Below are 25,059 nucleotides of genomic sequence, written 5' to 3'. Positions count from 1 at the left end.
TTCAGGGAAGGATTTAAAATACTTTTCCTGAAATTAATAATATGTAACTTTTCTTTTTGTGGTCAGAAACAAGGCATTCACCTTTGACCAAGGTCCAACAGCTCATTAAACATTCAAGTAGCCTGATGTATATGTCTATTTGCTCTCTCTTGGTGCTTTTGTAAGATCTACAGATCATGTCTTTTGTTTTAATGTGAAAACAGTGATCAGTCAGCTTTTTTCTGATTTAGATTCTGATTATTTGGTTCTGATATTAGATTTGCATTAGAATTCCTTTGGGTAAGGATCAATTGTTATCTTGTATGCCCTGGGTGACATCGCAAAAGCATCATATATTTGCCTTGATACTCTAGTTTATATGCTGCTCCATTTGTTTTTTTCTCTTCTTAATTTTCCACTGATGTGCCATGTAAATTTCTTTCCACCAATGAGCCAATAATAGGTATTATTTAATCACATTAAGTGATGGTTGGCTTTGTTACATGTCAAAAGGTTGTGTTTGCATTTCAACTGGGGACAGAAATTCATCAGGGTCACAAAATAATAGAGGACTGCAGAGTATCAACATCATGATTTACAGCAAGCTCAGTGTTGCTATATTTGCTCTTACCATTTTCCATTCCTTAGAACAATAACCATTTATTTATTCTACATAGAACAGAAGAACAAATACTTCAATTTTGCATGTTTTGGCTTGTTTGACCTTAAGATACAGTTTTTCTTCTTCTTTTTCCTTTTTTTTTTTTCATATTATCACTGTTCCTGGTTTTAGTATACCTTGTCTTTTTGCTTCTCTTTTTTATTTTCCTTTTCACATGGAAGTTTCTTTGCTCTCTAGATTTTTTATTGATATTTCTAGATTTCTTTTCAGCATCCTCTACTGTAGTTAGTGAAATCAGTAGGGTTTTGTTGCTAGAGCCCTCTTATCCTCATTATTTTCTTTCTGGCTTCTTACAGTTAATATATTTCACTGATAATTTCCAAATTTATTTCTCAGGCCTTCATCTTTCTCACTTTTTTTCCACCAAGTATTTCTAGTCTCTTACATAATGTTTTGTCAAAACTAAAATAACAACCATCACTCTCTGCTTACAACCATGACACCTTTTGAATTGTATCCACACATGCAGGAAGCAGTTGGGCCCAAAAAAGGCAGAGTCAATTAAACTGAAATAACATAGTTGTGCCTTTGATTTCCATTTTTACAAATAGGAGGTTTTTTGATCTTTTATGAATGTTTTAACAAACAAGTTTTGTGTCTTGATCCAGGACATCACAGACAAAGTCCTTTATTCTCTCCTTTCTCCTCAGCATCATTTCTTTTAGAAAATGTGACATTAGATACATCTAGCCAGACTACAGCTGTAAGACAGCCTCTCCCCTTCCCCAATCATCAATGAGGAGAAAATGAGAAACTTAAAAGAGCAACTCATCTGACCTGTTTGGGATATCTGCTTTCCTACTACTCTAGAAATTCTCATTTTTCTTTGCTGACTGTAAAACTAGGTGACAGAGAGCACAGACATGGCTATCCACATCTGATTTGTTAAACTTCATCCTTGCTCTCTTGCTATGTCTTATGCTATACTTCTTCAGTTTCCTGTACTTCCATGTTTTTCTCAGTAGGGTTCCTTAGTTTTCTCCTATCTCCCCCTCTTCTGTAACTTCCTTGGAATCTACCACTACTTACTCTCACCTAAAATGTCTGCAGTTTGATGCTTTTGATTGTCTACCAAAACCCCCATTTCTTCTGAGTTCCAAATATGTTCTTTATTTTACTTTATTCCCCCAGCACACCCAGTGTTCTTTTCCCTAATCTGAGCATCTACTCAGATGCTCAGGTTTAGGTTCAGCACCTAATCTTTGTTTGTACCAACAGTTGTTCCTAGTTATTTAATAGGTGCAGGTTTGCAGATATGACGGTTATAAAGTGCCATGAGAATCTGCGGTACTGTGCTGTATAACATTATTCAAAGAAAAACATTATAGGAATCATGTTGAGAAATTTTCAGCTCTCTCTTCTCAATAAACATGGAAAAAATTTTCTTCTGCTTTTTCTTTGTGTTTTATCTCTTAGCTGTTGTCTCTGTTAACTAAATTCTGTTTTCTTCTGCCTGTTTTTCATCACTGATCTTGAATCAATCAGAACTGAACTGAAGGGCAATAGTGGATGAGGCAAAAGAGCATGTCTCTTGAAGCTCTAATTCCAAATGCAGTAAGACTTGATTTTACAGCATGATCATTAGGGAGAGGATAGTCTAATAAAGAGAGTACCAATCTATGACTCCAGCAGGTCTAGATTTAACTCTTTGCTCTGTAGAGAACAAATATTACTGGTGAATGAAATGTGAGGCTGAATAATTCTTAACTCTTTAATCGACTGTTCTCCTATTTTGCAGTTCCCATCTACAAATCCACAGACCTATCAGCTGCTATGGCTGCTTGTATATGAGTAAATGAAATTGTGCCGAGGATTGCTGTTGGGCACTGGGACAGTTGCACAGGCACTACCTGTCACTTAGAGAAACCCTGGTGTGGTGGAGTACTGTGCAAACTATCAGTGTCCACAACAATGTCCAGTTCCCATTACAATTTGAATCATAGAATCACAGATGCATAGAATAGGATGGGTTGGAAGGGACCTTTAAAGGTCATGTGGTCCAGTGCCTCTGTAATAAGCAGGGACATCTTCAATGAGATCAGTTTGCTCAGAGCCCCATCCAACCTGACCTTGAATGTGTCAGGGCATCTATCACCTTGCTGGGCAACCTGTGTGTTTCATCACCCTCATCATAAAAAATTTCTTTCTTACATCTGGTCTGAATCTACCCTTTTTCCGTATAAAACCATAAGCCCATGTCCTATTGCTACAGGCCCAATTAAAAAGTCTGTGTCCATCTTTCCTGTAAGCTCTCTTGAAGTACTGGAAGGCTGCAATAAGGTCTCCCCAAAGATGCCTTTTCTCAGGCTGAACAACCCCCACTCTCTCAGCATTTCCTCAGAAGAGAGTTGCTTCAACTTTCTGATCATTTTCATCTGGACCTGCTCCAACAGGCCCATGTCTTTCCTTTACTGAGGATGCCAAAGCTGGATGCAGGTGTGTAGTAGAGGATGTCCCTCTACTCTCACCAGAGTACCAGACCACCTCCCTGGACCTGTTGACAGCACTTCTGGTAGCCCAGAACACAGTTGGCTTTCTGAGCTGTGAGCACATGATGCTGGTTCACGTCCAGCTTTTCATCCACCAGTACTCCATCTCCTCACAGTCCCTTCATTCCCCAGCCTGTATTGGTACTGGACTTCCCCAATCCTGGTACAGGACTTTGCACTTAGTCTTGTTAAACCTCATGTGATTTCCTTGGCCCACTTCTTGAGCTTGTTCACATCCCTCTGAATGGCATGCTGTCTCCTTTTGGCACATCAACTGCACCACTCAGCTTAGTATCATCTTCAGATTTACTGAGGGTGCCCTCAATCCCTTTGTCTATGTCATTGATAAAGATATTAAACAGTACTGGTCCCAACACAAATCCCTGAGGGATGCTACTTGTCACTGATCTCCAATTGGACATGGAGCTGCTGTCCAGTTCTCTGCAGATGCAACCATTCAGCCAATTCTTTATCCACCAAAAAGTTCACTCACCAAATCCATCTCTCTTCAGTTTAGAAAGAAGGATGTTGCAGGGGACAGCGTCAAAGGACAAAAGATAGATGACATCTGTAGCCCTTCCTTTCTCCACTGATCTAGGCACTCCATTGTAGAAGGCCACTAGATTAGTTAATCAGGACTTGCCCTTGGTGAAACTGTGATGGTTGTCTTGAATCACCTTCCTGTCCTACAGGTACTTTAGCAGAGCTTCTAGGAGGATCTGTTCCATGACCTTCCTTGGTACAGAGATGAGGCTGACAGGTTTGTTGTTCCCAGGGTCTTCCTTTCTCCCCTTTTTAAAAATGGGTGCAATATTTCCCTCTTTCCAGTCACCAGGGACTTCACCTGACTGCCATTACTTTTAAAATATCATGGAGAGTGACTTGGAAACTACATCAGCCAGGTTCTTTAGGACTCTGGGATGCATCTCATCAGGTCCCATAGACTTATGTATGTTCAAGTTCCTCAGGTGGTCTTGAACCACTCTGAGAGTGGTCACCTTCTTTGGAGGATGAGTGTGGTGCTGAAATGCTGTGGTGCCTGTGTTGTCTCATCTTGCCCCAGTGACACAGAGTCCCTTTCCTTACTGCTGCGAGCATGCACAGCAGCTTTGAAGGATGCAACTGTGTGGCCGAGAGTAGGTAAATACAGACTACACCATAGTCCCTCTTTGAAAGGGGCTTTATATTATATTATCCCTTCTTTTTAGAGTGCTTCATAGCATAAATTCTGTCCTCTGATATGTTCCATAAAACAGATTATTGAGATGAAATAAATAATAATGAGTCTGCAACAGTAGTTAAGCCTCAGTTCAAAGTAATATCTTTCATCTTCAAGAAATTTTTGGTAGAGCTGGAACAGGAAAGAGTCACAGTTCCAGGGATCAGACTCTTTGATAATGAGGCACACAAGCAGTTTGCCATGGTTCATTAATAAGCAGCTTTTTCATCACTGGTCTAGTATTAGTGATTAAGTGATATACTTATTCCTTGATTGAATGCTTTCTTCCTACTTGCCAAATTTTTTGTGAGTTTCTATTCATAATTGTCAGCTCTGCACTGTTCTTCAAAGAAATCATTTACCTGATATTACAGCTGGAAGTTTCTATAATTCTAAAAATGCAGGTGTTCAAAACTGTTCCTTTTGTTCTGTCAGAATTTTTAGACTTGGTTTTGTTACTGTAAAAATTTATTGTGATATCTGCAAATTAACTGAACAGCTTATAAAGAAACTGGCATATTTGTTTATGCATAAAAATAGAGGAGTGATTTCTTCCCTTCTGCTTGTTTTCAGTATAGTGGGTTAGTTCCACGGGAGAGCTGGGACATGTGGCATCCAACCCTGGTGGCTGAGGCCCTGTTTGCAATCGCAAACATCTTTAGCTCCCTGCGCTTGATCTCGTTATTCACTGCAAATTCTCACCTGGGACCTCTGCAGATATCTCTAGGAAGAATGTTGCTGGACATTTTGAAGTTTCTCTTCATATACTGCCTTGTGCTGCTAGCTTTTGCAAATGGATTGAACCAGCTGTACTTTTACTATGAGACAAATGAACCTGGCAACTGCAAAGGAATACGATGTGAAAAGCAGAATAATGCATTTTCAACGTAAGTGTCTGATCTATTTCTATCCTCCCCTTCTGCCTCAAATATTTTAATCACTTTGATGTGGTTTACAGGAAAGAGGCTCCCTTTTTCTATTGGTATTACACTGGTGTCCTGACAACCACATTTAATATTACCCTAATTAAAAAAAAAAATAAAAAATTTAACACTACATCACTCTGTAATAACTTCATCCCATACCACAGTAAAGTCCATACAATTCAAGATATCTCAAAAGATAAAAGGTAAAATAAAGGTAAGAGGAAGATATATGAGAGTAGAAGGTACATATTTAGAATTAAAGTCACCAGATCAGAGGTTACTTATCCAGGCAGCTGTAACTCTGCATTTCTTCTGTGTCTACACGTGAGCATTAAATAAGTCTGCTGTCTAACATGAAGATTTCTTGTAAATGTGATAAACTGAGGCAGGAAAGGAACATGCAGTCCAACCTTCTACTGACCCTACACACAATCAAATTTCTATTCTAATTTTTGTTATAAATAATTTATTTTTCTTTCACTTTAAATCAATTTTACTTCATTCTGGTTTTTAGTTCATCTATAGTACCAAAATACTACCAAATTAACACTTATTCTCTATCCTGTCTTTCAGGTTCCAGCCTGAATCAAACTCCTGCTATAAATGTCTGTTCCCTACTTACTTCTGTGTATCTAGGCTGTTTTTAAAATAAAATTATTACCAATAGCTTGCTTCTCAAGGTAGATAATTTTATAAAAATAGCAGGCTTTATGTCGTATTAATCAACTATGTTTTCTCAGGCACAGCATATTTATCTTGCATATTAATAACATCTATGCAGGTCTAAATTTTATGTGATCTGAACAGAAAAGCACAGGGAAATTTTTCAGAGCTCAACTTTGAGGGAAGCAATATTATTAATTTGGGAAATAGCAGGGCCTATTAGTAGTAGTGTCAGAAGATCGTGCCAAGGCAAACTGTGACGAGCTTTTTCAGCAATTGTGGGGAGGGTAGAATAGTGGTTGTTCAATTTGTGCTCAGACAAGTGTAAACCATACAAGAGGCTCCAGAGCTGTACTTTACCACTCAGATACACCATGTTACAGGAGCAGAGATTCAGGACCTGCCCTCTCAGGTTCTCTCTCTAGGATAGAGCTGTACTGGGTTGCATGGAAACATTTCACAGATGATACCATATGGTGGGAAGGAGACCAAAGGGTTACATTTTGTCCATCTCTGGACAGTACATCCCAGAGTGTGGGATGCAGGGTGATATGAGTCCCTTGAGTCCCTGCAGTTCAGCAGCCTCCCTGCTCTAAGTGCAGTAGGGTTAGCACTGGTGGTCCACTGTGGGTAACCTGCTTCTGGTAAAGGAGCAGGAGAGAGACCACAAGGAAGATTCACTCCAGTTAATCTCAAGATACGGGCCTAGATATGCAGAAAATTTTGCTCCAAACTTTTGAGAAGCAAAGAGCATCGCTAGGGCCATGCTTATAACACTATAGTGTAGCTGAATATTGCACAAAAGTGAAAATTTTTCAACCTATCTAGGATTATTTTCCAAAGAGGATTATTTTCAAAAGTTCATCATTGTTACTAGCTTCCTAGCCATTGTCCTAAACTTCCCTAAGGGAATATCATATACTTTAATTATAAAAGAACGTTTCTTTTGAGAACAGCATGCTTGTCTTTTTTCTGTCTCTCTTCTTTGCAAAACAAAACATATGCTAATGATACTAATGTCTTTCTAATTATCCTTTCTCCTTTTATCTTACTGACTCTCAACACAAACCAATATTGCATAAACTGACTAGGTATGAGGATACCAGACTTCTTCAACAACATGGTGAAACACAAACATTGAGTAACTTGGATCCTTATTTTACCCCCTTCAGCCAAGGCAAAGGGTCAAAATGCTTTAAAGGAAGATGTCCATCATAAGATCTCTAAAACTATATTTGTCCCTCTGAAGTATGGACAAAATCAGTGTTTTGACGACAGGCTAATTTCTAGATTCTGTATTATTTATCTAGAGGTTCAGATATGAAACATTAAGCTGTTGTTTTGCTAGAAAGGTATTCCATCTATGTTGGCTATACTGTGTGGTAAGCATCATTCACCTCAGTCAAGTCAAGGACTTCTGTGTGTTTTGCAAAAAACTGAACAATCTGAAAACTAAATGTGTTTTATTATACAGCTATTCCTTTTGGGTTTTGTTTTTCAGATTATTTGAAACGCTGCAGTCATTATTCTGGTCTATATTTGGACTCATCAATCTCTATGTGACCAATGTGAAAGCAAGGCATGAATTTACTGAATTTGTTGGGGCCACCATGTTTGGTACCTATAATGTAATATCTCTGGTTGTTCTACTCAACATGCTAATAGCCATGATGAATAATTCTTACCAACTTATTGCTGTAAGTTGTTCCTTATTAGATCATTTACAATATATGCCTTCTCTCTGTTCCTAGATCCTGTTTTTCTGGCAGTAAAACATTTTACAGACAGGACATTGGGACAAATTTTCTGATTTGTTCTAGTTCTTTTGGACTTTTTTGGAAGGATGCAGAAACCAGGCCCAAGCTGGACTGGGTAGAGAGGAATTTCCTCACAACACTGAATAGGAAAGAGGTGACCCTAATGAAGAAACCAGCTTGTGGGTTGGGAAGGGTGTGCTGATGCTTCTGGCAAATGATGGACTTCAGCCCTGCCAAAGCTGCACTGTACAAGACCTCTTCTGAAAAAGAGACTGCCCAAGATTGTTCTGTCTCTACTTTATATTTGTTAGCATTTGAAAGACTGTTATTTTTTATTTGTATCTGGCATGAATATACATGAATATACAGTTAAAAGAAATTGGATGCCCATGTGCCATGGACAATTTTGGACCCATTAGCAATTCATCAAAATGTCATGTCTTCTCGTTCAGCCATGTCCTGTTTTCTCCTTTAATGAAAACTATCTTTATCCTTGTCAGAGCTATTTGCTCATTTTTATTTCTCAACTGTCTACTAAGGAGACTATGGGAAATAAACACTGATTCATCATATGATAATTCAAATATAATCATGCCAAAAGCAAACAAATAAAAGAAAGCTTCAGTCTTAAGATTTTAAAATGTGCCTTTTTTTTCTAATTTGGAAATTACAAGTTTTTCAAAAAGAAATACTGACTACCTGTATTTTTATAACACTTGTTGGCAATGTCTTGTGTGCAATATCACAACACAGTACCATTTACCAGAACTTGGGCTGCAGGTAGTATACTTTTGCTACTACAACTTCTAAATTTCTGTGTTGATTACTGTATGGCTAGGGCTAGACCTGGCTACTGTGTTTGTTACCCAAATCCAGTATTAGTGATTTAAACTTTTATTCAGCTGCTAGGATTCAGAAATATTTCCATGGACTTTAGTTTTGATTTTTCCAAACTTTTCAGAATTATATAATACTATATAGAATCCAAAGGAAATAAAATTTCAAATAAAAGTTAAAGAAACCTCCCACAACCTATTCCCAATATAGAATTCTGAAGTAGAAGGAAAAAAAAATAGTTACCTTAGCAGTTTTAGTATCCTCATGATTTGTTGGATAACTTATTTGTGAATTTCGGGTGCTGACAATTACTAAGAAAATACATGAAACTTACTGACTTGTTGAAGCTGCTGCAGAGCAGTGTAATTAGACTGATCTATGTGGAATAATGATGTGTTGCTTTTATAATAAAACACTTGTTCCAGAAATGTAGTATTTTTCTGCCTGTAATTACCCTTTCAGTTTTTCTGAGAGACTTTTAATAATTTAAATGCTCGTAACAGGGAAAGAAATGCTTGTAAGTGGATATATACTTTACATACCAAGCATCTCGTTGTAAAGCAGCTTAGCTTTGCTTTGCATTAAAGACCTTATGTCAAAGATGGCAGTATTTTATCAAGACAATTCATTAGTATTTCAGGGTTATTCTAGTTTTAGTTTTTCAGATTTTTGTAGAGGTTTGTTTTCCTCTTTAATTACAGCAATATCTATGTTGATGTTGTGTTTCTGGTGTGCAGGATCATGCAGACATTGAGTGGAAGTTTGCTCGAACAAAGCTCTGGATGAGTTACTTTGAAGAAGGAGGAACTCTGCCCACTCCTTTTAATGTCATACCAAGCCCAAAGTCTCTGTGGTATCTGATCAAATGGTTATGGAGACACCTTTGCAAGAAAAAAATTAGAAGAAAGCCTGAAAGTTTTGGAACAATAGGGGTAAGTAATGGAATTTACTCTGCCTTTAGTCTTCCTCTTTGCTATTTAGATGAGCCTTTCTCAGCCTTATAGAGCATCCAAACAGTCAAATAATGTGCATATGAGTTAGAGAATAATTCTAGCAGAGAATGTTTACTTTTTACATTCATGTCAGTGTATTTTACTGAAGACAAATCATCATATCCCTGAGCAATGGCAATATGAACCATGACTGTGCCTTTTTAAGAGATAATTCAAGAAAGATTAAAAGTGATACAGAATACAAGAGATCAAATGTGTATACCTGTCTACCAGTCCCAGAATTTTTGGTTGATGATCTCCAGCTCCAAGTGCCCAATTACCCACTGTTCAGGTGTAATTGACGTATCATGAACCACAGGCTCACTATAAAGTATTTGTCATGGGATATTCTTTGTGTCTCTGTCTCCTTACATGTAATGAAATAGGTTTACCATAAAAACATTCTTACCAAAAGCTGTTCTCATTAAAGAAAATATTTTGAAAGGTAACAGCATTTACCTGGACTCACTTACTTGAATTTACAAGTAGCGTTATTTCAGAATCACATTGGTATACTATTCTAATAGTGCTGGTTAGCAAGGAAATTTCTAGAGAAAAAAATAGAGGGGAAAAGATACACAAGGAGACTGAGAATAGTCCTGCACCTGGATTGAGCAGGTGCCTGTGTGATATCTCAGACGCATACTTTCTCTGGTAGCAGGAGGTAAAGCAGATTTGAATTTGTCCTTCCTAATTTCATCTAGTTGAGATAGCTCAGTCAGCAACACAGTTTTTCTACCTTGGCAGAACAAATATCCAGGCAACATCCTAACCCACCAACAACTAAATCTCTCTAGTTATGTTTTCTGTATTTCCCAAGAGCAAGTCAGTACCTCAGTAACTAGACTGCATTTAGGCAACTCCAGCATAAAGAAAACTGATTTGGGTGAGATGTGAATAGTGGCACTTTCCCTATATCATAGGGGTTTATAAATGAATATAAATTTTTTCAAGTCTGTTAGGAACTCAGATAGCCAAGCATTAAGTGAGAGTATAAGAGTCAAGTGTGGGTAAGGGGAAAAAGAAAGGGATGTAGTCCTCATGCTGTTGACCCTGGTAGAAAAACTTCCATCCATTTCAAAAAAAACAGGGAATATGAAACAATTCTTTGATGGACCATTAGTATATCAACGTTTTCTTTGTATTTCTTCACTGTTTCTTGATAAGTAAGTAATAAGGATAGGTTTTTCCCACCTATTCTCATGTCATATCCTGGAATTCAGTTTAATTTGGAGCTATACTTGGAGGAGCAAGTTTACATGGGTGTATAGATATATGATAAAGAGGAAGAGTGACATATAAAACTAATTCACAATTACTATTACTACTGATGAATGAATTTTGTCCTCTTTGTAGAAAGCTTCCAATCAGCCTTATTGCAATATACTGATCTCATTGGCCAGTATCTATGTTGTGAAAGCAAAATTGCTTCACTTAGCTGTCATACTTGTACATAGCAAAGAAACAGCTAGAAACAGAAGATTGTAAGCATGAGAATGACATTAAAACAAACCAGTAGTGGACTACAAGAAACACACACTGAATAAAACCCATTAAAATTAATATGAAAAAAGCAGTGAAAAGAGACAAACATTGATTCATATAGAAATTTTAAAAAGAACATGAACTAGCAAAAGTGGGGAATAATTTTAAGGATAAACATCTCTGTGTGACATAGGAAGTAAAAGAAGTAAATGCAGAGGCTTACAGGAAGAAAAATTATGAGATTTTGTTAGAAAGAGAAAATCAAGAGAGAGAGTGATGTACTTGTGCGTGGGGGAGAGTGCGCAATGCTTCCAGGCATTTGTTAAACATTTGGCAGGGATGATTAGGTAGTGTAAACTGATAGAATGATATTAAACTTAGTGCCATGATGCCAGTGTATAGCAGAGGGTTGGAACAAAATATCCCTGTTTGACTGAGACACATCCAGAATACCCTTATACATCCCAGCTAAACCTTCAGAACAATATTTTTTTGTCAGACTTTCCATCCACGATAAGGATTTTTTTTTTTCTTTTTCTTATTCTCTCAAACTGCAGATCTGTGGGTAAACTCATTCCTGGATCTGTGAAATAATAAAGAAAAATACAGGGTGCTCTCAGCCCTATGTTGAATGGCATGATGAGAAAGGGGATTCAGAAATATCACCTCCTGCTTCCTACAGCTACCTCCTGCTAGAATACATAAATACCACCTTCTAGAAATCCACATCTTAGATTTGGGAAAATTGGTGCAGCAAAGAGTCAAAGGGCAGGCAGTCTATTCACAGAGCTGCTTGAGAATTTTTTCAAATAGAATTTTCAGGTTTTTTAATGAAGAAAGATTATAAAATCTGTAACCTCCAAGCTTTTTCATTAATAAAATCCAGTTTCGAAGAAGCTTTTGTTGGAAAAGACTTTTCAGCTTCAGGATGGAATTACTGTTTGAAGAAAGAAGGAGCAGGTGCCATGTAAAGCAAATAGCTTGGGCTAAGGGAGACCCAGGTTCACTTCTATTCTCCAGTGGATATTTAATTATCTACCCCAAGCATAACAGCTCTGGCAGGAGAGATTTCCATCTCGAGATCTTTAAGAGCCTGCAGGAGTTAAGGTGCTGTCTTGAGAGAACACAAGAGAAGGAGCTGAACCTGGCTTCCTTATGATTTGAATGTGAACCACTAATTACTAAACTGTCTGAGCGACATTCTTAATTAATTTCTGTAAAGTTTTTTAAAAAATGGTTTGATGAAAGTGAATTCCCAAAGCATATGAAACAGTAGGGCCATATCCATCACTAATTTCCCCTGCAGAATAGGTACTTAGTCGGAAGTAGAGCTGAAACCCCTCTGAAGCAAAGAGCTCACCAGCAGAACCATCATGGCAACCAGACTTCCAGCTGTCTGGAAAAAGTGAGTGGCTGTGGCTTACCAGGCAGATTCAATCCACCATATGGGCATCTCATAAAACTACAAAGTTCTTCAGCTGTCTTCTCAGCTTGACAGAAGCCCCATTAGGGCTATCTCAATTTGGAACATTTTGCAATTTCCAGGCCCAGTTGTGCACCCAAGCTCCAAAATGGAGTAAGATGTGGGTATGCACTCTGATTTCCACATTAGATAGATGCAAACCAGATGCAGTCAACTGGATGTTCCCCAAGAGGTGAAGTCATCAGAGAACAAATGGACGGACTGCGGTGTTCTCGTAGTTTGTCCTGGGGGAATGCAGTGCTTTCTGATTTTGAAAAACTTATTTCCATCACCCACAGTTCAGCCTTGTTTTCCTAGATCTTTTTCAATTGTCCCAACAAGCTACATCACAAATTAAATTTAGAACCTCTATGCCCTTTGAACCAAAAGTAAATGAAGAGTTTTCTTTGCCTTTTGTTCAAGGATTCCAAGTGACACCTCTCTGCCTCTGGCTCACTGGAATCTCCTCTGTAATAACTTTGGCCTCAGAGCTACAAGATAAGCTTTGTTGGGACCTACTCCTTTTCACTGAGTCCTGCATTATAAACTCCAATTCCTTCCCTACAACCAATACTGGAAAAAAACCTAACAAAACCACTATAAACTGATTTTCTTATATTAGCTGTATGGATATATAGATGCCATGTTGTCTGTAAGGAAGAACTCAGATGTCAAAACGTTTTGTCCTGAAATCTCTAAATGTTAACTTTCCTATCAGGAAGCGCTAATCCATGGTGACATACTATGGTGTTTTCCAGTAGAAAAAGCAATAGCATGCATCCAAAGGGTGAATCAGTCCTACAGGATGCAAAACAGGTAATAGAATGCAGCTGGCAAGCATCATGCATGATCTCTGCACAAGAAACCTTAGTACCAAAAAGCCAGGAATCACAAGCTAGGACTGAATCAAGGATGTATTGCATGTCTCAACAATCCACTGTAAAATCTTTATATGTGTAAACCTGAGAGTTCAGTATATGCAGATAGAACATGTAAAGAAAGGGTTCAAGATCAGGATAGTTTGCAGCACACATGCTAGTGAAAGGATTTATCTGGCTCATAGGAAGAAGAGAAATGTCAGTAAAAATAAGTATGATGTGGTTGCTTGGGAGGACCATCTACATTGCTGTTTATAACAAAGCTATCATGGGAAAGAACAGGGTCTGTAGGCTTGTGAGGTGCCTCTGAAGAAAGCTTATTAATTTGCTTCTCCTTGGATGTCAGTTCTGTGATTCTTTCGTCTTTTGTTGCTCTAGGACACGTGAAGCAGTGGGTGGTAATGTCAAGGGGAGGTTTTTCAAGGGAGAGTTTTTTTCTCCAAAGCAACACAGTGCACAGCCATGCTGATGGCAGCTTCTCTAGCCACAGTTACATCTGAAGGAAAGCCAGGATGCTTACATGTGATTTACTAGGGTTTCAGTTCTGCTATGAATCAGACAGAGCTCTTCTACCATTCAGAGTTCAGCATATTTTTATGTTCTGTCATTTTGACATATCCCAGGTATGCAGCATTCTCTTTAGCTATTATCACAGTTATCTCCTACACTTAAAACTCTGAAATAAAAGTGTGTGCTGCTCGTTATATATATATGTATATATATATATATATATATATATATAAAAATATCAGCTCTGTTAATTTTGTCAGCTGACCTTTGCAAAAGTCAGATTAGTAATATAACTCTATTGATTATGCTGATGTTTCCTGACTGTACAAGACTTTGGGTTTGTCAAGGCTACTCCTGTTGGCCATCTGAAATCCAATGCTATTTCAAAAAAGAATATATATAGGAAAGGAAACTCTAATCCCACTGGAATAAATTTTAGTGTTTTCCTCAAATTATATTCTCCTTTATACCTGATCAGTCACCTAAAAGTGTTTTACCTTTTTTTAAGTATTTAAGAGGAGAAAATGGAAAGGATTGTCAGGTGTATCTTCAGTAAATATATTTTTTGTGCATCTGGTGTTTAGATAAACTGTTTCCTCTTTTCTAGTTGTCCAGATTTTATGCCATTTTCCAAGTATCCTGCATGATTTTATTATCATTTGTCAGAGAAAATCTCCTTTTCCCTTCTCCCATTCTTTGTTATCCCAGTGGAAAATGATGCAACTTCTAAGTGAATATAAGCATTTTCTATTTTCTCTGTAATGTATGTTATGGAAAGTTGAGCAAAGAAATACCTTCCACCTGGCATGGAAATTGGTAATCTGTAGTGTTTGTTGTATAGCCAAGGACCATCTCATGGAGAAGCCTCTTTGTCAACAGAGATAAATTCTAATCCTTTTTATGTGATGCTTCTGTTCAAGATGAGGAATATATCCCATGATTTCAGACAATAGTTTTTTGGACCTTTATTACTAACTAGTACTCAGTAATTATCAAACATTTTCTGGACCTTTATTACTAAGTAGTTTGAGGTCAAATGCAGACATTAGATTTGAATTTCTGCTTTATGAAACACTTCAAAGGAAGTAATTCAACATTATCAAATTTTTACTGCTAAAGAGATTTTTCTTCCAAACAATGCAAATTACTAGGAATGGCATGAATAGGAAGACCAAAATAAGTATCACTACTAGTGGAACTACTGTTAAAGCTTTCTAAAGGACATTAGTGCCCCCTTTTGGAAAGTGACAACAGTATCCCCTTCAATTTCATTATCTCATTCCACATTTGTCATTAGAAGACTGTTTCTCCCTTGTTGCTATTTTTAGTCAAATTTAACTTTCATCCCTTTGTCGGCCATAGTTTTCAACTTCTTCAGGCAGATAGCACAATGATTACTCAAAACGAATTTTGAACCACAAATTAGACTATAACTGGGTAGAGGAAAGCAGGCTGAGAACTGAATGAGGACAATATGAGTGTTAGTGACATTTTATTTATAGTGAATAGCTTGATTTTCAGATGTGTTTGGGCAAAGATTCATTCTGCTTTCAAAAGAAATCAAAAGATGATTATGAACTGGAGACTGAATCCAAACATTTAAACAGGAGATAGAAAACTGATGGGGTAATAACTTTGATAAGTTGCTTGTATGCATAATTTCATGTGCAGGATGTGGCTTTATATGAAAACATAAAATGAAATCAATTTTCTTTCAGCTTCTCAGTGGTATGGAAAAATAAATCTTTTTAGATAGTCATCCTAAATTGCATTTGTTGGCATTGCACTGAGTGCAAAAGCCACAGCCTCTGTTTCAGGGAGTTTCCAAAGTGGTTGCAAAAAGAAGATAAGCAAGGTATTTCTTGTTATAGGTACAGAATTAAACCTATACATTTATTTCACATTTGGCTGTAATCCAAGCAGAGCAGACAGCAGCGGCAGAAAGTATTCTGCCAGACAAGAATCAGCATTTATTTTATTTATGAGTTATTAATTTTACCTGAAGTGTGTTTCAATTACACCTTGAGGTGTTTTTCCCTTTATCTGTGAGTCAGATTTGTTGTTGAGAGCTCTCTTAGCCACCGACTCCCTTAGTGCTCTCTCAGCAGGAATGAAATATCTCCATCGTGTGGTCAACTGCAAAAAATGAGTTGGGTTTTTTTTTCTAAAAAACGGCTACAGCTGCGTGTTGGGAGGGTATCAGCCTTCCCATGGCTGCCTTGCCCCCTCTGGCCCCAGTGGTGGGCAGACTAACGCATTCCTCCACCCTTTTAAACACAAGGAGTTTCCATCTTCTCTTTGAATGATGGAGGTATAGATACAGAAGCATGATCTGGAAAAATACTGAAGACAAGATGCTTGTGTATAAAGCCCTCCCCCGGTTGTTCAGACTGATTAGGAAATAATGATTTTCCCCCTATTATTTTTTGCCAAGCCCAACCACACTGCCACTGCATCCCTCAAATTAATTGCAAACAAGAAATCAACCTTGAAGTGTAAACTGACTCCAAGTACAGGGAAATTGGTAATCACTTCTTTCAAATAAAAGAAGATGACAAAATAACTTACTGTGTCTGCCTCATTATGCAACCGAGGTCAATTTTAACAAGTCTCTTGGATGTCCTTTTGCCCTGTTTTAAGCTGTTGTAAGTGTTCCGTTTTGTAGAAATACAGTCAGTGGTCAGACACATTCTTTTCTTGTCAGCAGCAGATATAAGGACCCAAGTTAAAGCTGTAAATCTTTCTTTCACCAGTCAGGGATAATTAAGGTAGAGGACAGGGATATGTGACTCAGTGTGCAAGTGAGGACAACAGTAATTACAGGAAAAAATAATTCAGGCCTTTTTTTCTCCCTCTGTCTTCTCCTGGACAGCCTCTAGATATGGCAGTATAATCTAATTCAACGCCTGCTTGAAATCTGTGCCATTATTTCATCCGACCACATTCCTTTTTGCTGCTCCTCTTCAGAGTTACTGTCCCATTTACCCTTCTTCCTTATCAACACCTAGCTATGTTGAAAGCTGAATTTCTTTCTTCCATACACCTCTCTGTGACTAAGTGCTTTTGACAAAGAACTAAGCAGGAATTTTCTCTTTGATATAGTTTATAGTGCAGGTTTTGGTTAGCTTTATCTTAAATGAGACATTAGGAGCCACAGCAAGTGTCTTGCTAACATCATGGTTTTACTAACCCCACTGTGTTGATGATTTTCCATACAGAATTTCCCTTCCTACAACTCATGTCTATTGACTTCTGTTCTTTTGCTGCACACCTCCAAGAAAAATCTAACTTGATACAAGTCAAACTTTTCTCAATTCAGTAAAATATTCTTCAGCCTGTGCAAATGAGTGACATGATTCCATTGTTCCCTTTCTATCTCAGATCAGAGACCTTGGGATCAGAGACTCTGGCAAGCAGTGACCTGGGTGCCCACCACATCCATGACAATGCTGGAATAAAAGCATTTTGATGAAAATGTAGAAAATCCTCTTCCTGATAGCAGCATTCTCCTTTCTGTAAAGCAAATAATAGGCTTTGCTCCAACACTGTCATTTTTCAAGACTTTGAACCATTTCTCACAGCTTGGTAGATACCTTATAATGCACAGACCTACTGTTTTGCTGTGGCTAAGTATTTTGCTTCCAGACAGGGATTAATAGCTTTTTGGTTTTTCTGTTTTCAGAGACGTGCAGCTGACAATTTGAGAAGACATCATCAATACCAGGTACAAATCTGTGTTTACTTTTGGGCAATTCTTTTTTCTATGCCTCCAGAATGTTTTCATGAGGGGAAAAAGGAAAAAAAAATAAAGAAAGAATTTAATGGGAAAGCAGAAAAGAAAAATAAAAGAAAACACAAAATGCATACTTATTTCACCTTAGCAAACAAGCTTAGTAATTTTGGTGTTCAAAAAAATCTTTTGAGAAGTATGGTTGTCTTCTTTTAGGAGCAAAAGGGTATTTTCTAGAGCAATAACGTGCTAACCAGTATTTTGTCCACTGTAACATGGAGTACCTTTAAAAAAAGCAAACACATAGCCCAACTCCCTGCCAGGATTCATCAGGAGCATATATGCAGCTCACTGATGTGCTCCAACCTGCTCTTCATCTCTCCAGTCCCCCATAAACAATTTCTTTTCCCTTAGTAACCCCTCTGCCTGGGGTTATTACAGGATCCCCTGTAATGAGTTCTTCTTAATCCTTCCTTCTTCAGCTTCTGCTTTTTTGAGATCATTGTAACACAATGAATAATTTTCAGCTTTATTTTGAATTTTGTTGTGTTAAAAGGGCGGCAAGTTAAACAACATGTAGGCTGTAAGTTTGGTAATAATTAATTTCATATGGGAAATAACTAGAAAAACTAGGACTTTTCCAACCTGAAAAAGAGACAACTGTGGAAAGTAAAACAGGGATCTGTACAATTATGGGGAAGGTGAACACAGAGCAGCTGTTTGCCATTTATCTGCAAACTGAATACCACACACGTACTGTGCTGCATTAGTAAGGCTGTAGGCAGCCCTTTGAAGAAAGTGATTATTCTTCTCCAGCCCACACTTGTAGGACTCTATCTGGAGCCATGTGTCCTGTTTGGGCCCCGCACTACAAGAGAGATGCTAACAGACTGGAAGGAATCCAGCAAAGGGCCTCCAAGATGGTTAGAGGACTGACAAAAAAAAATCTTGGATTTCAGCCTGGAGTTGGTTAAGGGGAATATAACTGCTGTCTTAAATAACATAGTGGGTGGTTAGAGAGAATGAGCCAGATTTTTCTTCAAAGTACACAGCAAAAGAACAGGAGTCAGTGGGCACAAATTGCAGGAAGGGAAATTCTGTAAGGTAAGGAGAAACATCCTCACAGTGAGGGGAGTAAAGAATTGGAAAAAATTGTTCAGGGAGGCTGCAGCTTCTTCACTCCTGGAGATATTCAGCATTTGACTGGACATGGCCCTGAGCTGCATCAGGCAGCCTCCAGGCATCTTTTCCAACCTAAGTAATTTCTAGGATTCTTAGAAGTAGAAGGCAACAGTGGTAACTATCAGAGTTCAGGTTAAAAATAAATAAAACCCAAATGGAATCTTAGTCCAGCTATACTGTAGAATTAATTGGCAGAGGATTTCTGCATACTGAAAGTTTACATGAGTTCAAAATGCAGAGGAAAACCTGTCACAGCCAGTTAAACCTAGAACTGTCATTTCTGATTCAGAAAGTCACTGAATCTCACAGCTCGGGAGGCTTGAGAGAGAATATCTGGAAATAGCATTATACAGCCACACTAGACTTAATCTCCTCATGAGGCATCAGCAACTGCTCAATGTCAGTCTGCACATTACTGGCATGAGACATACCCTTGGTCAAACCCAATATAGCCCTTCTCACGTTAGTAAACATTAGTACTTTCCATGAAAAAGCGGAACCAATTTCTAAACAGATCTAACGCTTATACATTTTTTGTCATGTTCCTAAAACACAAAAAAGCCCAAGCAGAGCCAATGAATGTAAGTTTAGTAACTAATACCAAGAAACCTAACACAATGCTTTATATTTTTAGGAAGTTATGAAAAATCTAGTTAAGAGGTATGTTGCAGCAATGATAAGAGATGCCAAAACTGAAGAAGGATTGACAGAAGAAAATTTTAAGGTAGGCATTTATTTTTATGTTTATAGGTGTTTTTGTAAGATCTTATAAGACTGTGAATCATATTTCTCATACTCAGTTGTTCAGGTGGCTCTAGTAACTTCCTAGAGCAAGTTCTTCTACCTTGAAAATAACAGGTGTTATCCAGATGGTGAAGTTTATTACTAATCCCTGCCATAAGCCTTTTTTTCTATTTTATTTTTTTTAATTACAAAAGGAAAAGTCAAATTAGCTTTCATGCTCTGATGTTTCATCTTTCTTCCTAATTTTTAGGAGTTAAAACAAGATATTTCCAGCTTTCGCTTTGAAGTCCTGGGTTTGTTGAAAGGAAGCAAGCTGTCTAATTTGCAGACTGCAAAGATGAACAAAGACACTGCCTCTCTGTCAGAAAATGAAGAAAATAGCGAGAGTGAAGGAAACAAGAAAGGAAAGAAAAAACCCTTCAGCCTTTTTGACATAACAACGATGATTCACCCACGATCAGCCAATATTGCCTCTGAAGGGCATAATGTAAGCAATGGCTCAGCAATGATGGTGTCAGAGTCCACTCAGGAGAAACAAAAGCGTGTGAATTTTGTAACAGACATAAAAAATTTTGGGTTGTTTCACAGACGATCAAAAACAAACTCTGTGGAGCAGAGTACAAATAAAATATACACTGTTTCTGAAGAGGTTTCCCGTCAACAGGCAGAAGAACAATGTGAGAAAACTGATGAACTGGAACAGGGAGAGTTGACCATGAACTGTGAATTAAATATCCAAAATCCTGACAAAAAATGTGTGTTAGCTGATTCACAAAATAACAGCAACTCTTTGGATTCACAGGAAGAGGGAAGTATTTGTATTTTAGAAACAGAGAAAATGGAGTTACAGAACTCAGAACCTGCCACACCGCAGGATCAGCTGGACAAGGCATTAGATATTAGCATTGACTCTGCTGGAAAACAGGAAACAATTATTCAGGGTGACTATGTGATAACAAGGTTGTGATGCTTACAGGAGGAAGCATTTACAAATATATATATTTTGCATAGTGCTTTTGGGGAGGGGGGAATGTTTTAAGAATTATATTAGCAAATGCAGAATTACACTTTATAGTACTCAACTGTGGCACTTGATCTTGTAACATAATAGTCAAAAGAAAGATAATATGAGGACCTTCTGTTTTGTAGCCTGCTTTAGCTTTCACGATTTGTTTTACATTTTTTAATAAATGGAAGCATCTTGTATTCTTGTACTGTTGCAATAACCCACAGAAACTTTTTAGCTATCTTTTTCAATTACAACAAATGCAATTTCTGTCATATGATAGTTGACTCCTATGATAAATATTTTTCTATGCAAATAAAAAGTAGCTTAAGAGACTTGTAAGCCTTTATTTAACTTTGTAGGTTCTTAAAATATTCTGAGCATCATAACAATCATACGTGGCTCCTGTCAGCATAATTCATGTCAAGCTATTAGAATCATTTATTTAAATTGCTAGAAATTTAATTTGTTTCAAAAGCTATACAGAATCAAAAGATAAATTATATTCTTTTATTTATTGAAGGAACATGAATACCTGTAAATTATGAAAGATTGGTCTATTTGATTATTTAATTACAGCTTCTCCCTCACAGCAACAGGAGTATCACTGTCCTGATACCATTGCTAGAAATGCATTTGCAGGGTTTGAAGACTGTGAAAAGTGTTTCTTGTAGGAAAAAAATATCTGTGGTTTGCTAAAAACTGATGATGGATTACTCCCCAGGAATCCATAATCACCACAGTTATTGCTTCTTCAATGATTAATTTTTCCTAACATGAACAACCTATGCACTTTAATATTCAGCTGCTTATTAGCTTTTGCCTTTACAATACACTTGCATTTGCTAAGAGAAAGATACTTCAGGACTAAGCAAGCATACAGTGATCCCCTGAGTACCTGGAAAATATGGCAATTTTTTGAGAAGTTTTAAAAGGCAAGCCTTAAGAGAGTTTCTTTGACAATTTCAGAATTTAGGGGAACCTGATTGGATGTTTTATAAAAAATACCTAAATGTATAAAGAAAACCTGATAGTATTTTTAACAACTGATGAGTGAGTTATCGTCTTAGTCAAAACCAGTATTTTTTAAATTAAACAGTCTGTTTCTTTTTAATTGTTGACTGGTGTCCTACATTATTAAAAATGTAATTTTTCAACTGGCCTGAGAATGACCACCCTCGAACTCTCATTCTTTTCCTCCCTGAATATACCAAATAACTTAACTTCCCTAGCCCTGCCATGATAGATTTTGTAGTTCATATTAGCCTGTATTAAGAAAACTCCGGATCCATAGTGTACATTTACATTTCAGATTAAATCTATCACATGTTACTTCCACCTCGTAGGAACTGATCCAAAGCCATATCGTTCTGGATCTAAACTGTCCTGATGCTGAACTGAATTTTGAAAATCCAGGCAAATCCCTCTCATCTCAATACTTTTAGGTGAGTTTTCCAGCTCTACTTTACACTTGTGCTACTCTCTCTGAGCTCACATATTGAAAGCTTTCTTCCTGCATATCTGTTTGTGTCATGGCAGATATAGTTGAACCACAGTGGAAAATATGAGCTGTAATTGGAAAATAGTTTGTATAGCTTTGCAGCAATGCATTCAAACCATATTTGATTCATTAATTTCCATCTTGGCCTCTTGACTGCTCTGTAGACCCCCTCCACGTCTCTCTCCTTGTCCACCTTTAGATTGTAAGCTCCTCGGGGCAGGGCCTGCAGCTTTTCTGTTTGGAAAGCACCTGAAATATTACAAGTATAAAAAGAAATAAATAATAAGAAGAATGGTGGAATACCTTCATATCATTTTTATTAGGTAAACTCTTAGAGAGTTCTCTCTTCTACTGTGTGCTAAAAATGCCATAAAGCAATGGTGTCACATGTTGTCACAAAGTTTTTTATATCCAAGTTAACAGTCATTCTCCACCACTGATTTCAGTTTCTCATTCTTCATCACAGTTTGTAACACTTTTAAGTCCTAAGCTTACTACCCTTTCACTAGCCAAGTTCAAAATAAACAGTGCTTACTCAAAAGGGCTTTCAATACATTCCAGCCACATGGTTTCTCTCCAGATAAAATGTGCCTGACCAGGGTATTTGTAATGCCAACATCATCATTATCAGAACAAGTTAACTCCCACAGGTCTGACCTCTGTGTATTCTTCTGCCATCATTAAAGCCTGTACCTCCTGTGCATGAAGTTCCCAACACCATACAGTTAACCTGAAACATCAGCCACACCATCACATGCCCACCCCACTGTGCTGGGCATCAGTCTAAGTCTTGGAGTAGATACAAGACAGAACAGTGAGTACATCACAGGTGGGCAGGTTACTTAGTCGTAGGGACATGAGGTTGCATTGTGTAGCAATAGGTGGTCAGTCTTCTGCTGCTTTTTTTTTGTTTTTATAGCTGAATACTGAAATGTAGGTCTATTAGATAAAGCATACTCAAAATCAACATTTGCTCTATTTTTTGCTGTTTTTAAGCATCAGAACTTGACACCAGTAAGGACTGATGCCACTCCATTTAAATTTAATGGCAACTAAGTACCTCATTCTGTGAAATATATGAGCCCAAAATATATCCTACACTGAAATGGTACTTTTATTGCTTTGCAGGCAGCCAAAAAAAATCCCAAACACTTCTCATCGGATGCCTCTCAGAGGACATCTGTGCCAAGAAGGATTTAGAGGTGCACAGAGCAAGGTTTGTAATGCCATGGTAGAGGCATTATTAAGCTTAGCAAAACTGAGCATACTTTCTCCTCAAGAGAAATAAAAAGTTCAAACCTACCTGTCCCTTCCTGCAGCTTCCATTAGTGTCAGTATAGGAGGAACTGGGATATAAACCCCTGTGAAAGACAGTCTTTTGAAGCAGAGTTTAAGATCTTGAAATGTTTCACAGAGCTAGAAAATTGACTAAATAAAAGGTGTTTAATCCCAATATTAGGTTGTTTAGAATGTTAAGAAAACTTAGTTTAAAACATTTTTTAAAACTCCGCATGCTTCAATGGCCCTCAAGGGCACTGCAGAGGTGAGAGCCATGCATCAGAGGGTTCAGACTGAAGGGTCCCGTGAGCCAGCTGCAGACCACAACACTATCTATATGTGGTACAATATCCCCAGAGAGCAAGCCAGGTAGATGCCTCTTCAGGGAGGAACCATGGCTCTGCAGTTGGTTTTAATCTTGCTTTCTTGGTCCATAGATTTGAGACCATTACATTGACTGGTGTGAGCTTCTCACTTCACACAGCATTCTTTTTTGTTTTCATAGGTCAGGATTTAATGAGAAATTCTATGACTTTCCTAATTTGAGTTTTTCTGTGAATAATTAGTGCCTAGTTACAGGAGAATGTATATCTTCAACATAGCTATAGCTGTTGGGAGCTGTAAAAGGTGAAGTTTATGGTATTTGGGCACTCAAAATTCTTCAACAGAATGTTTGATACAAGACTGTCTTTCTTAACAGCATCCTTTGACTAAGCAGAACTCATGAAAAACTCTTCCACTGCATGGAATCAAGGGTTAATTCATAAGAACTTGCATACTTTCTTCAATGGAACTGAAAAAGCAAGAGTAGCCCCAGCTATATCTGTTTCATATGCTCAGCTTTTTAAGAAACCCAAGGCATTCACAATAAAATCCTTCCATAGATTTTTAAACAGACAATAAAAGTTCACGGTTAATGAGCAAGATAAAATAACCTTCTAGAAATCCATGTGTTTCAATTCAGCTGGTTAGTAAAATGACTTTTTTCTCCTGTAATAGCAAATCTTTGCAGATTGAAATACTGTATCCCTAAACTCCACTTCCCACTTAAGAACAAAACAAAACCAAACCCTGCAACCCCCCAAAAACCCCATAGAGTTTTCAGATTTCAGAGATTCATGAACTTTTTTAGTATAATTAGTACCCTAAGAACATCTGAAGGCATTGAGCTAACCTTTTGTAAATTCAATGGACAGCATAGACTGCTCCTTAAGTGTGGCCAAGTGAGAATAGTAACTTCAAGATAACTCTATCTGGTTAATGATTAAGCCTTTTAGTCTACAGAATAGAGTTTACAAGTCAGGACATGCATGCATCACCATTTTCTGAGTCAACATGTCTCAAATAAGTATTCAAGCACATTCAGAGAAACTCATAAAGTCCTAAACAATTGTTCATTTCTGTAGTAATTTTCAGTCATTTTTCCTCCTCTATTCTTCCCTATCTGATGTTTTGTTTTTACAGAGAATGTGTTACTTCTCTAATAAAGATAAATATCTTACATTTTTCTGCTACCTGTTTCTAAAAATCAACAGTAAGAGCAAATCATGCAATATTTTATGTTGCATCATCTCAGCATAACCTGGGACCTTGTCCATAGGATTACAGGATAGTTTACTGGGGAATACCAGAAATAGTTTTATTTGGATGAATTACATGTGGTACTGAAAAATATCATCCAGCCATATCCCAAACGTGAATACCCATATGCAGCTACCCAAGCATGGAAATAGTCTTTC

General features: G+C 37.5%; 1 protein-coding gene across 3 annotated transcripts in view; it reads left to right on the top strand.

The window, feature by feature from the left end:
- TRPC4 (transient receptor potential cation channel subfamily C member 4) overlaps nt 1-22,780 on the top strand; it is a 140,149-nt gene extending 117,369 nt beyond the window's left edge. For all 3 annotated transcript variants that reach the window (XM_051780405.1, XM_051780406.1, XM_051780407.1), the window contains 6 exons: nt 4,943-5,256; nt 7,460-7,655; nt 9,290-9,484; nt 17,562-17,603; nt 19,426-19,515; nt 19,786-22,780. In XM_051780405.1, coding sequence (XP_051636365.1) covers nt 4,943-5,256; nt 7,460-7,655; nt 9,290-9,484; nt 17,562-17,603; nt 19,426-19,515; nt 19,786-20,502 — 1,554 coding nt within the window. In that variant the 3' untranslated portion in view covers nt 20,503-22,780. The remainder of the gene's footprint in view (nt 1-4,942; nt 5,257-7,459; nt 7,656-9,289; nt 9,485-17,561; nt 17,604-19,425; nt 19,516-19,785) is intronic.
- Nucleotides 22,781-25,059: the final 2,279 nt, after the last annotated feature.

This window comes from Manacus candei, unplaced genomic scaffold, assembly GCF_025592945.1.
Source record: "Manacus candei isolate 608988 ecotype Guabito, Panama unplaced genomic scaffold, ASM2559294v1 h1tg000014l, whole genome shotgun sequence".
In the NCBI taxonomy this organism is placed as follows: Eukaryota; Metazoa; Chordata; class Aves; order Passeriformes; family Pipridae; genus Manacus; species Manacus candei.
The sequence above is the reverse complement of the archived record's forward strand: the minus strand, read 5'-3'. Positions and strand labels throughout refer to the sequence as shown.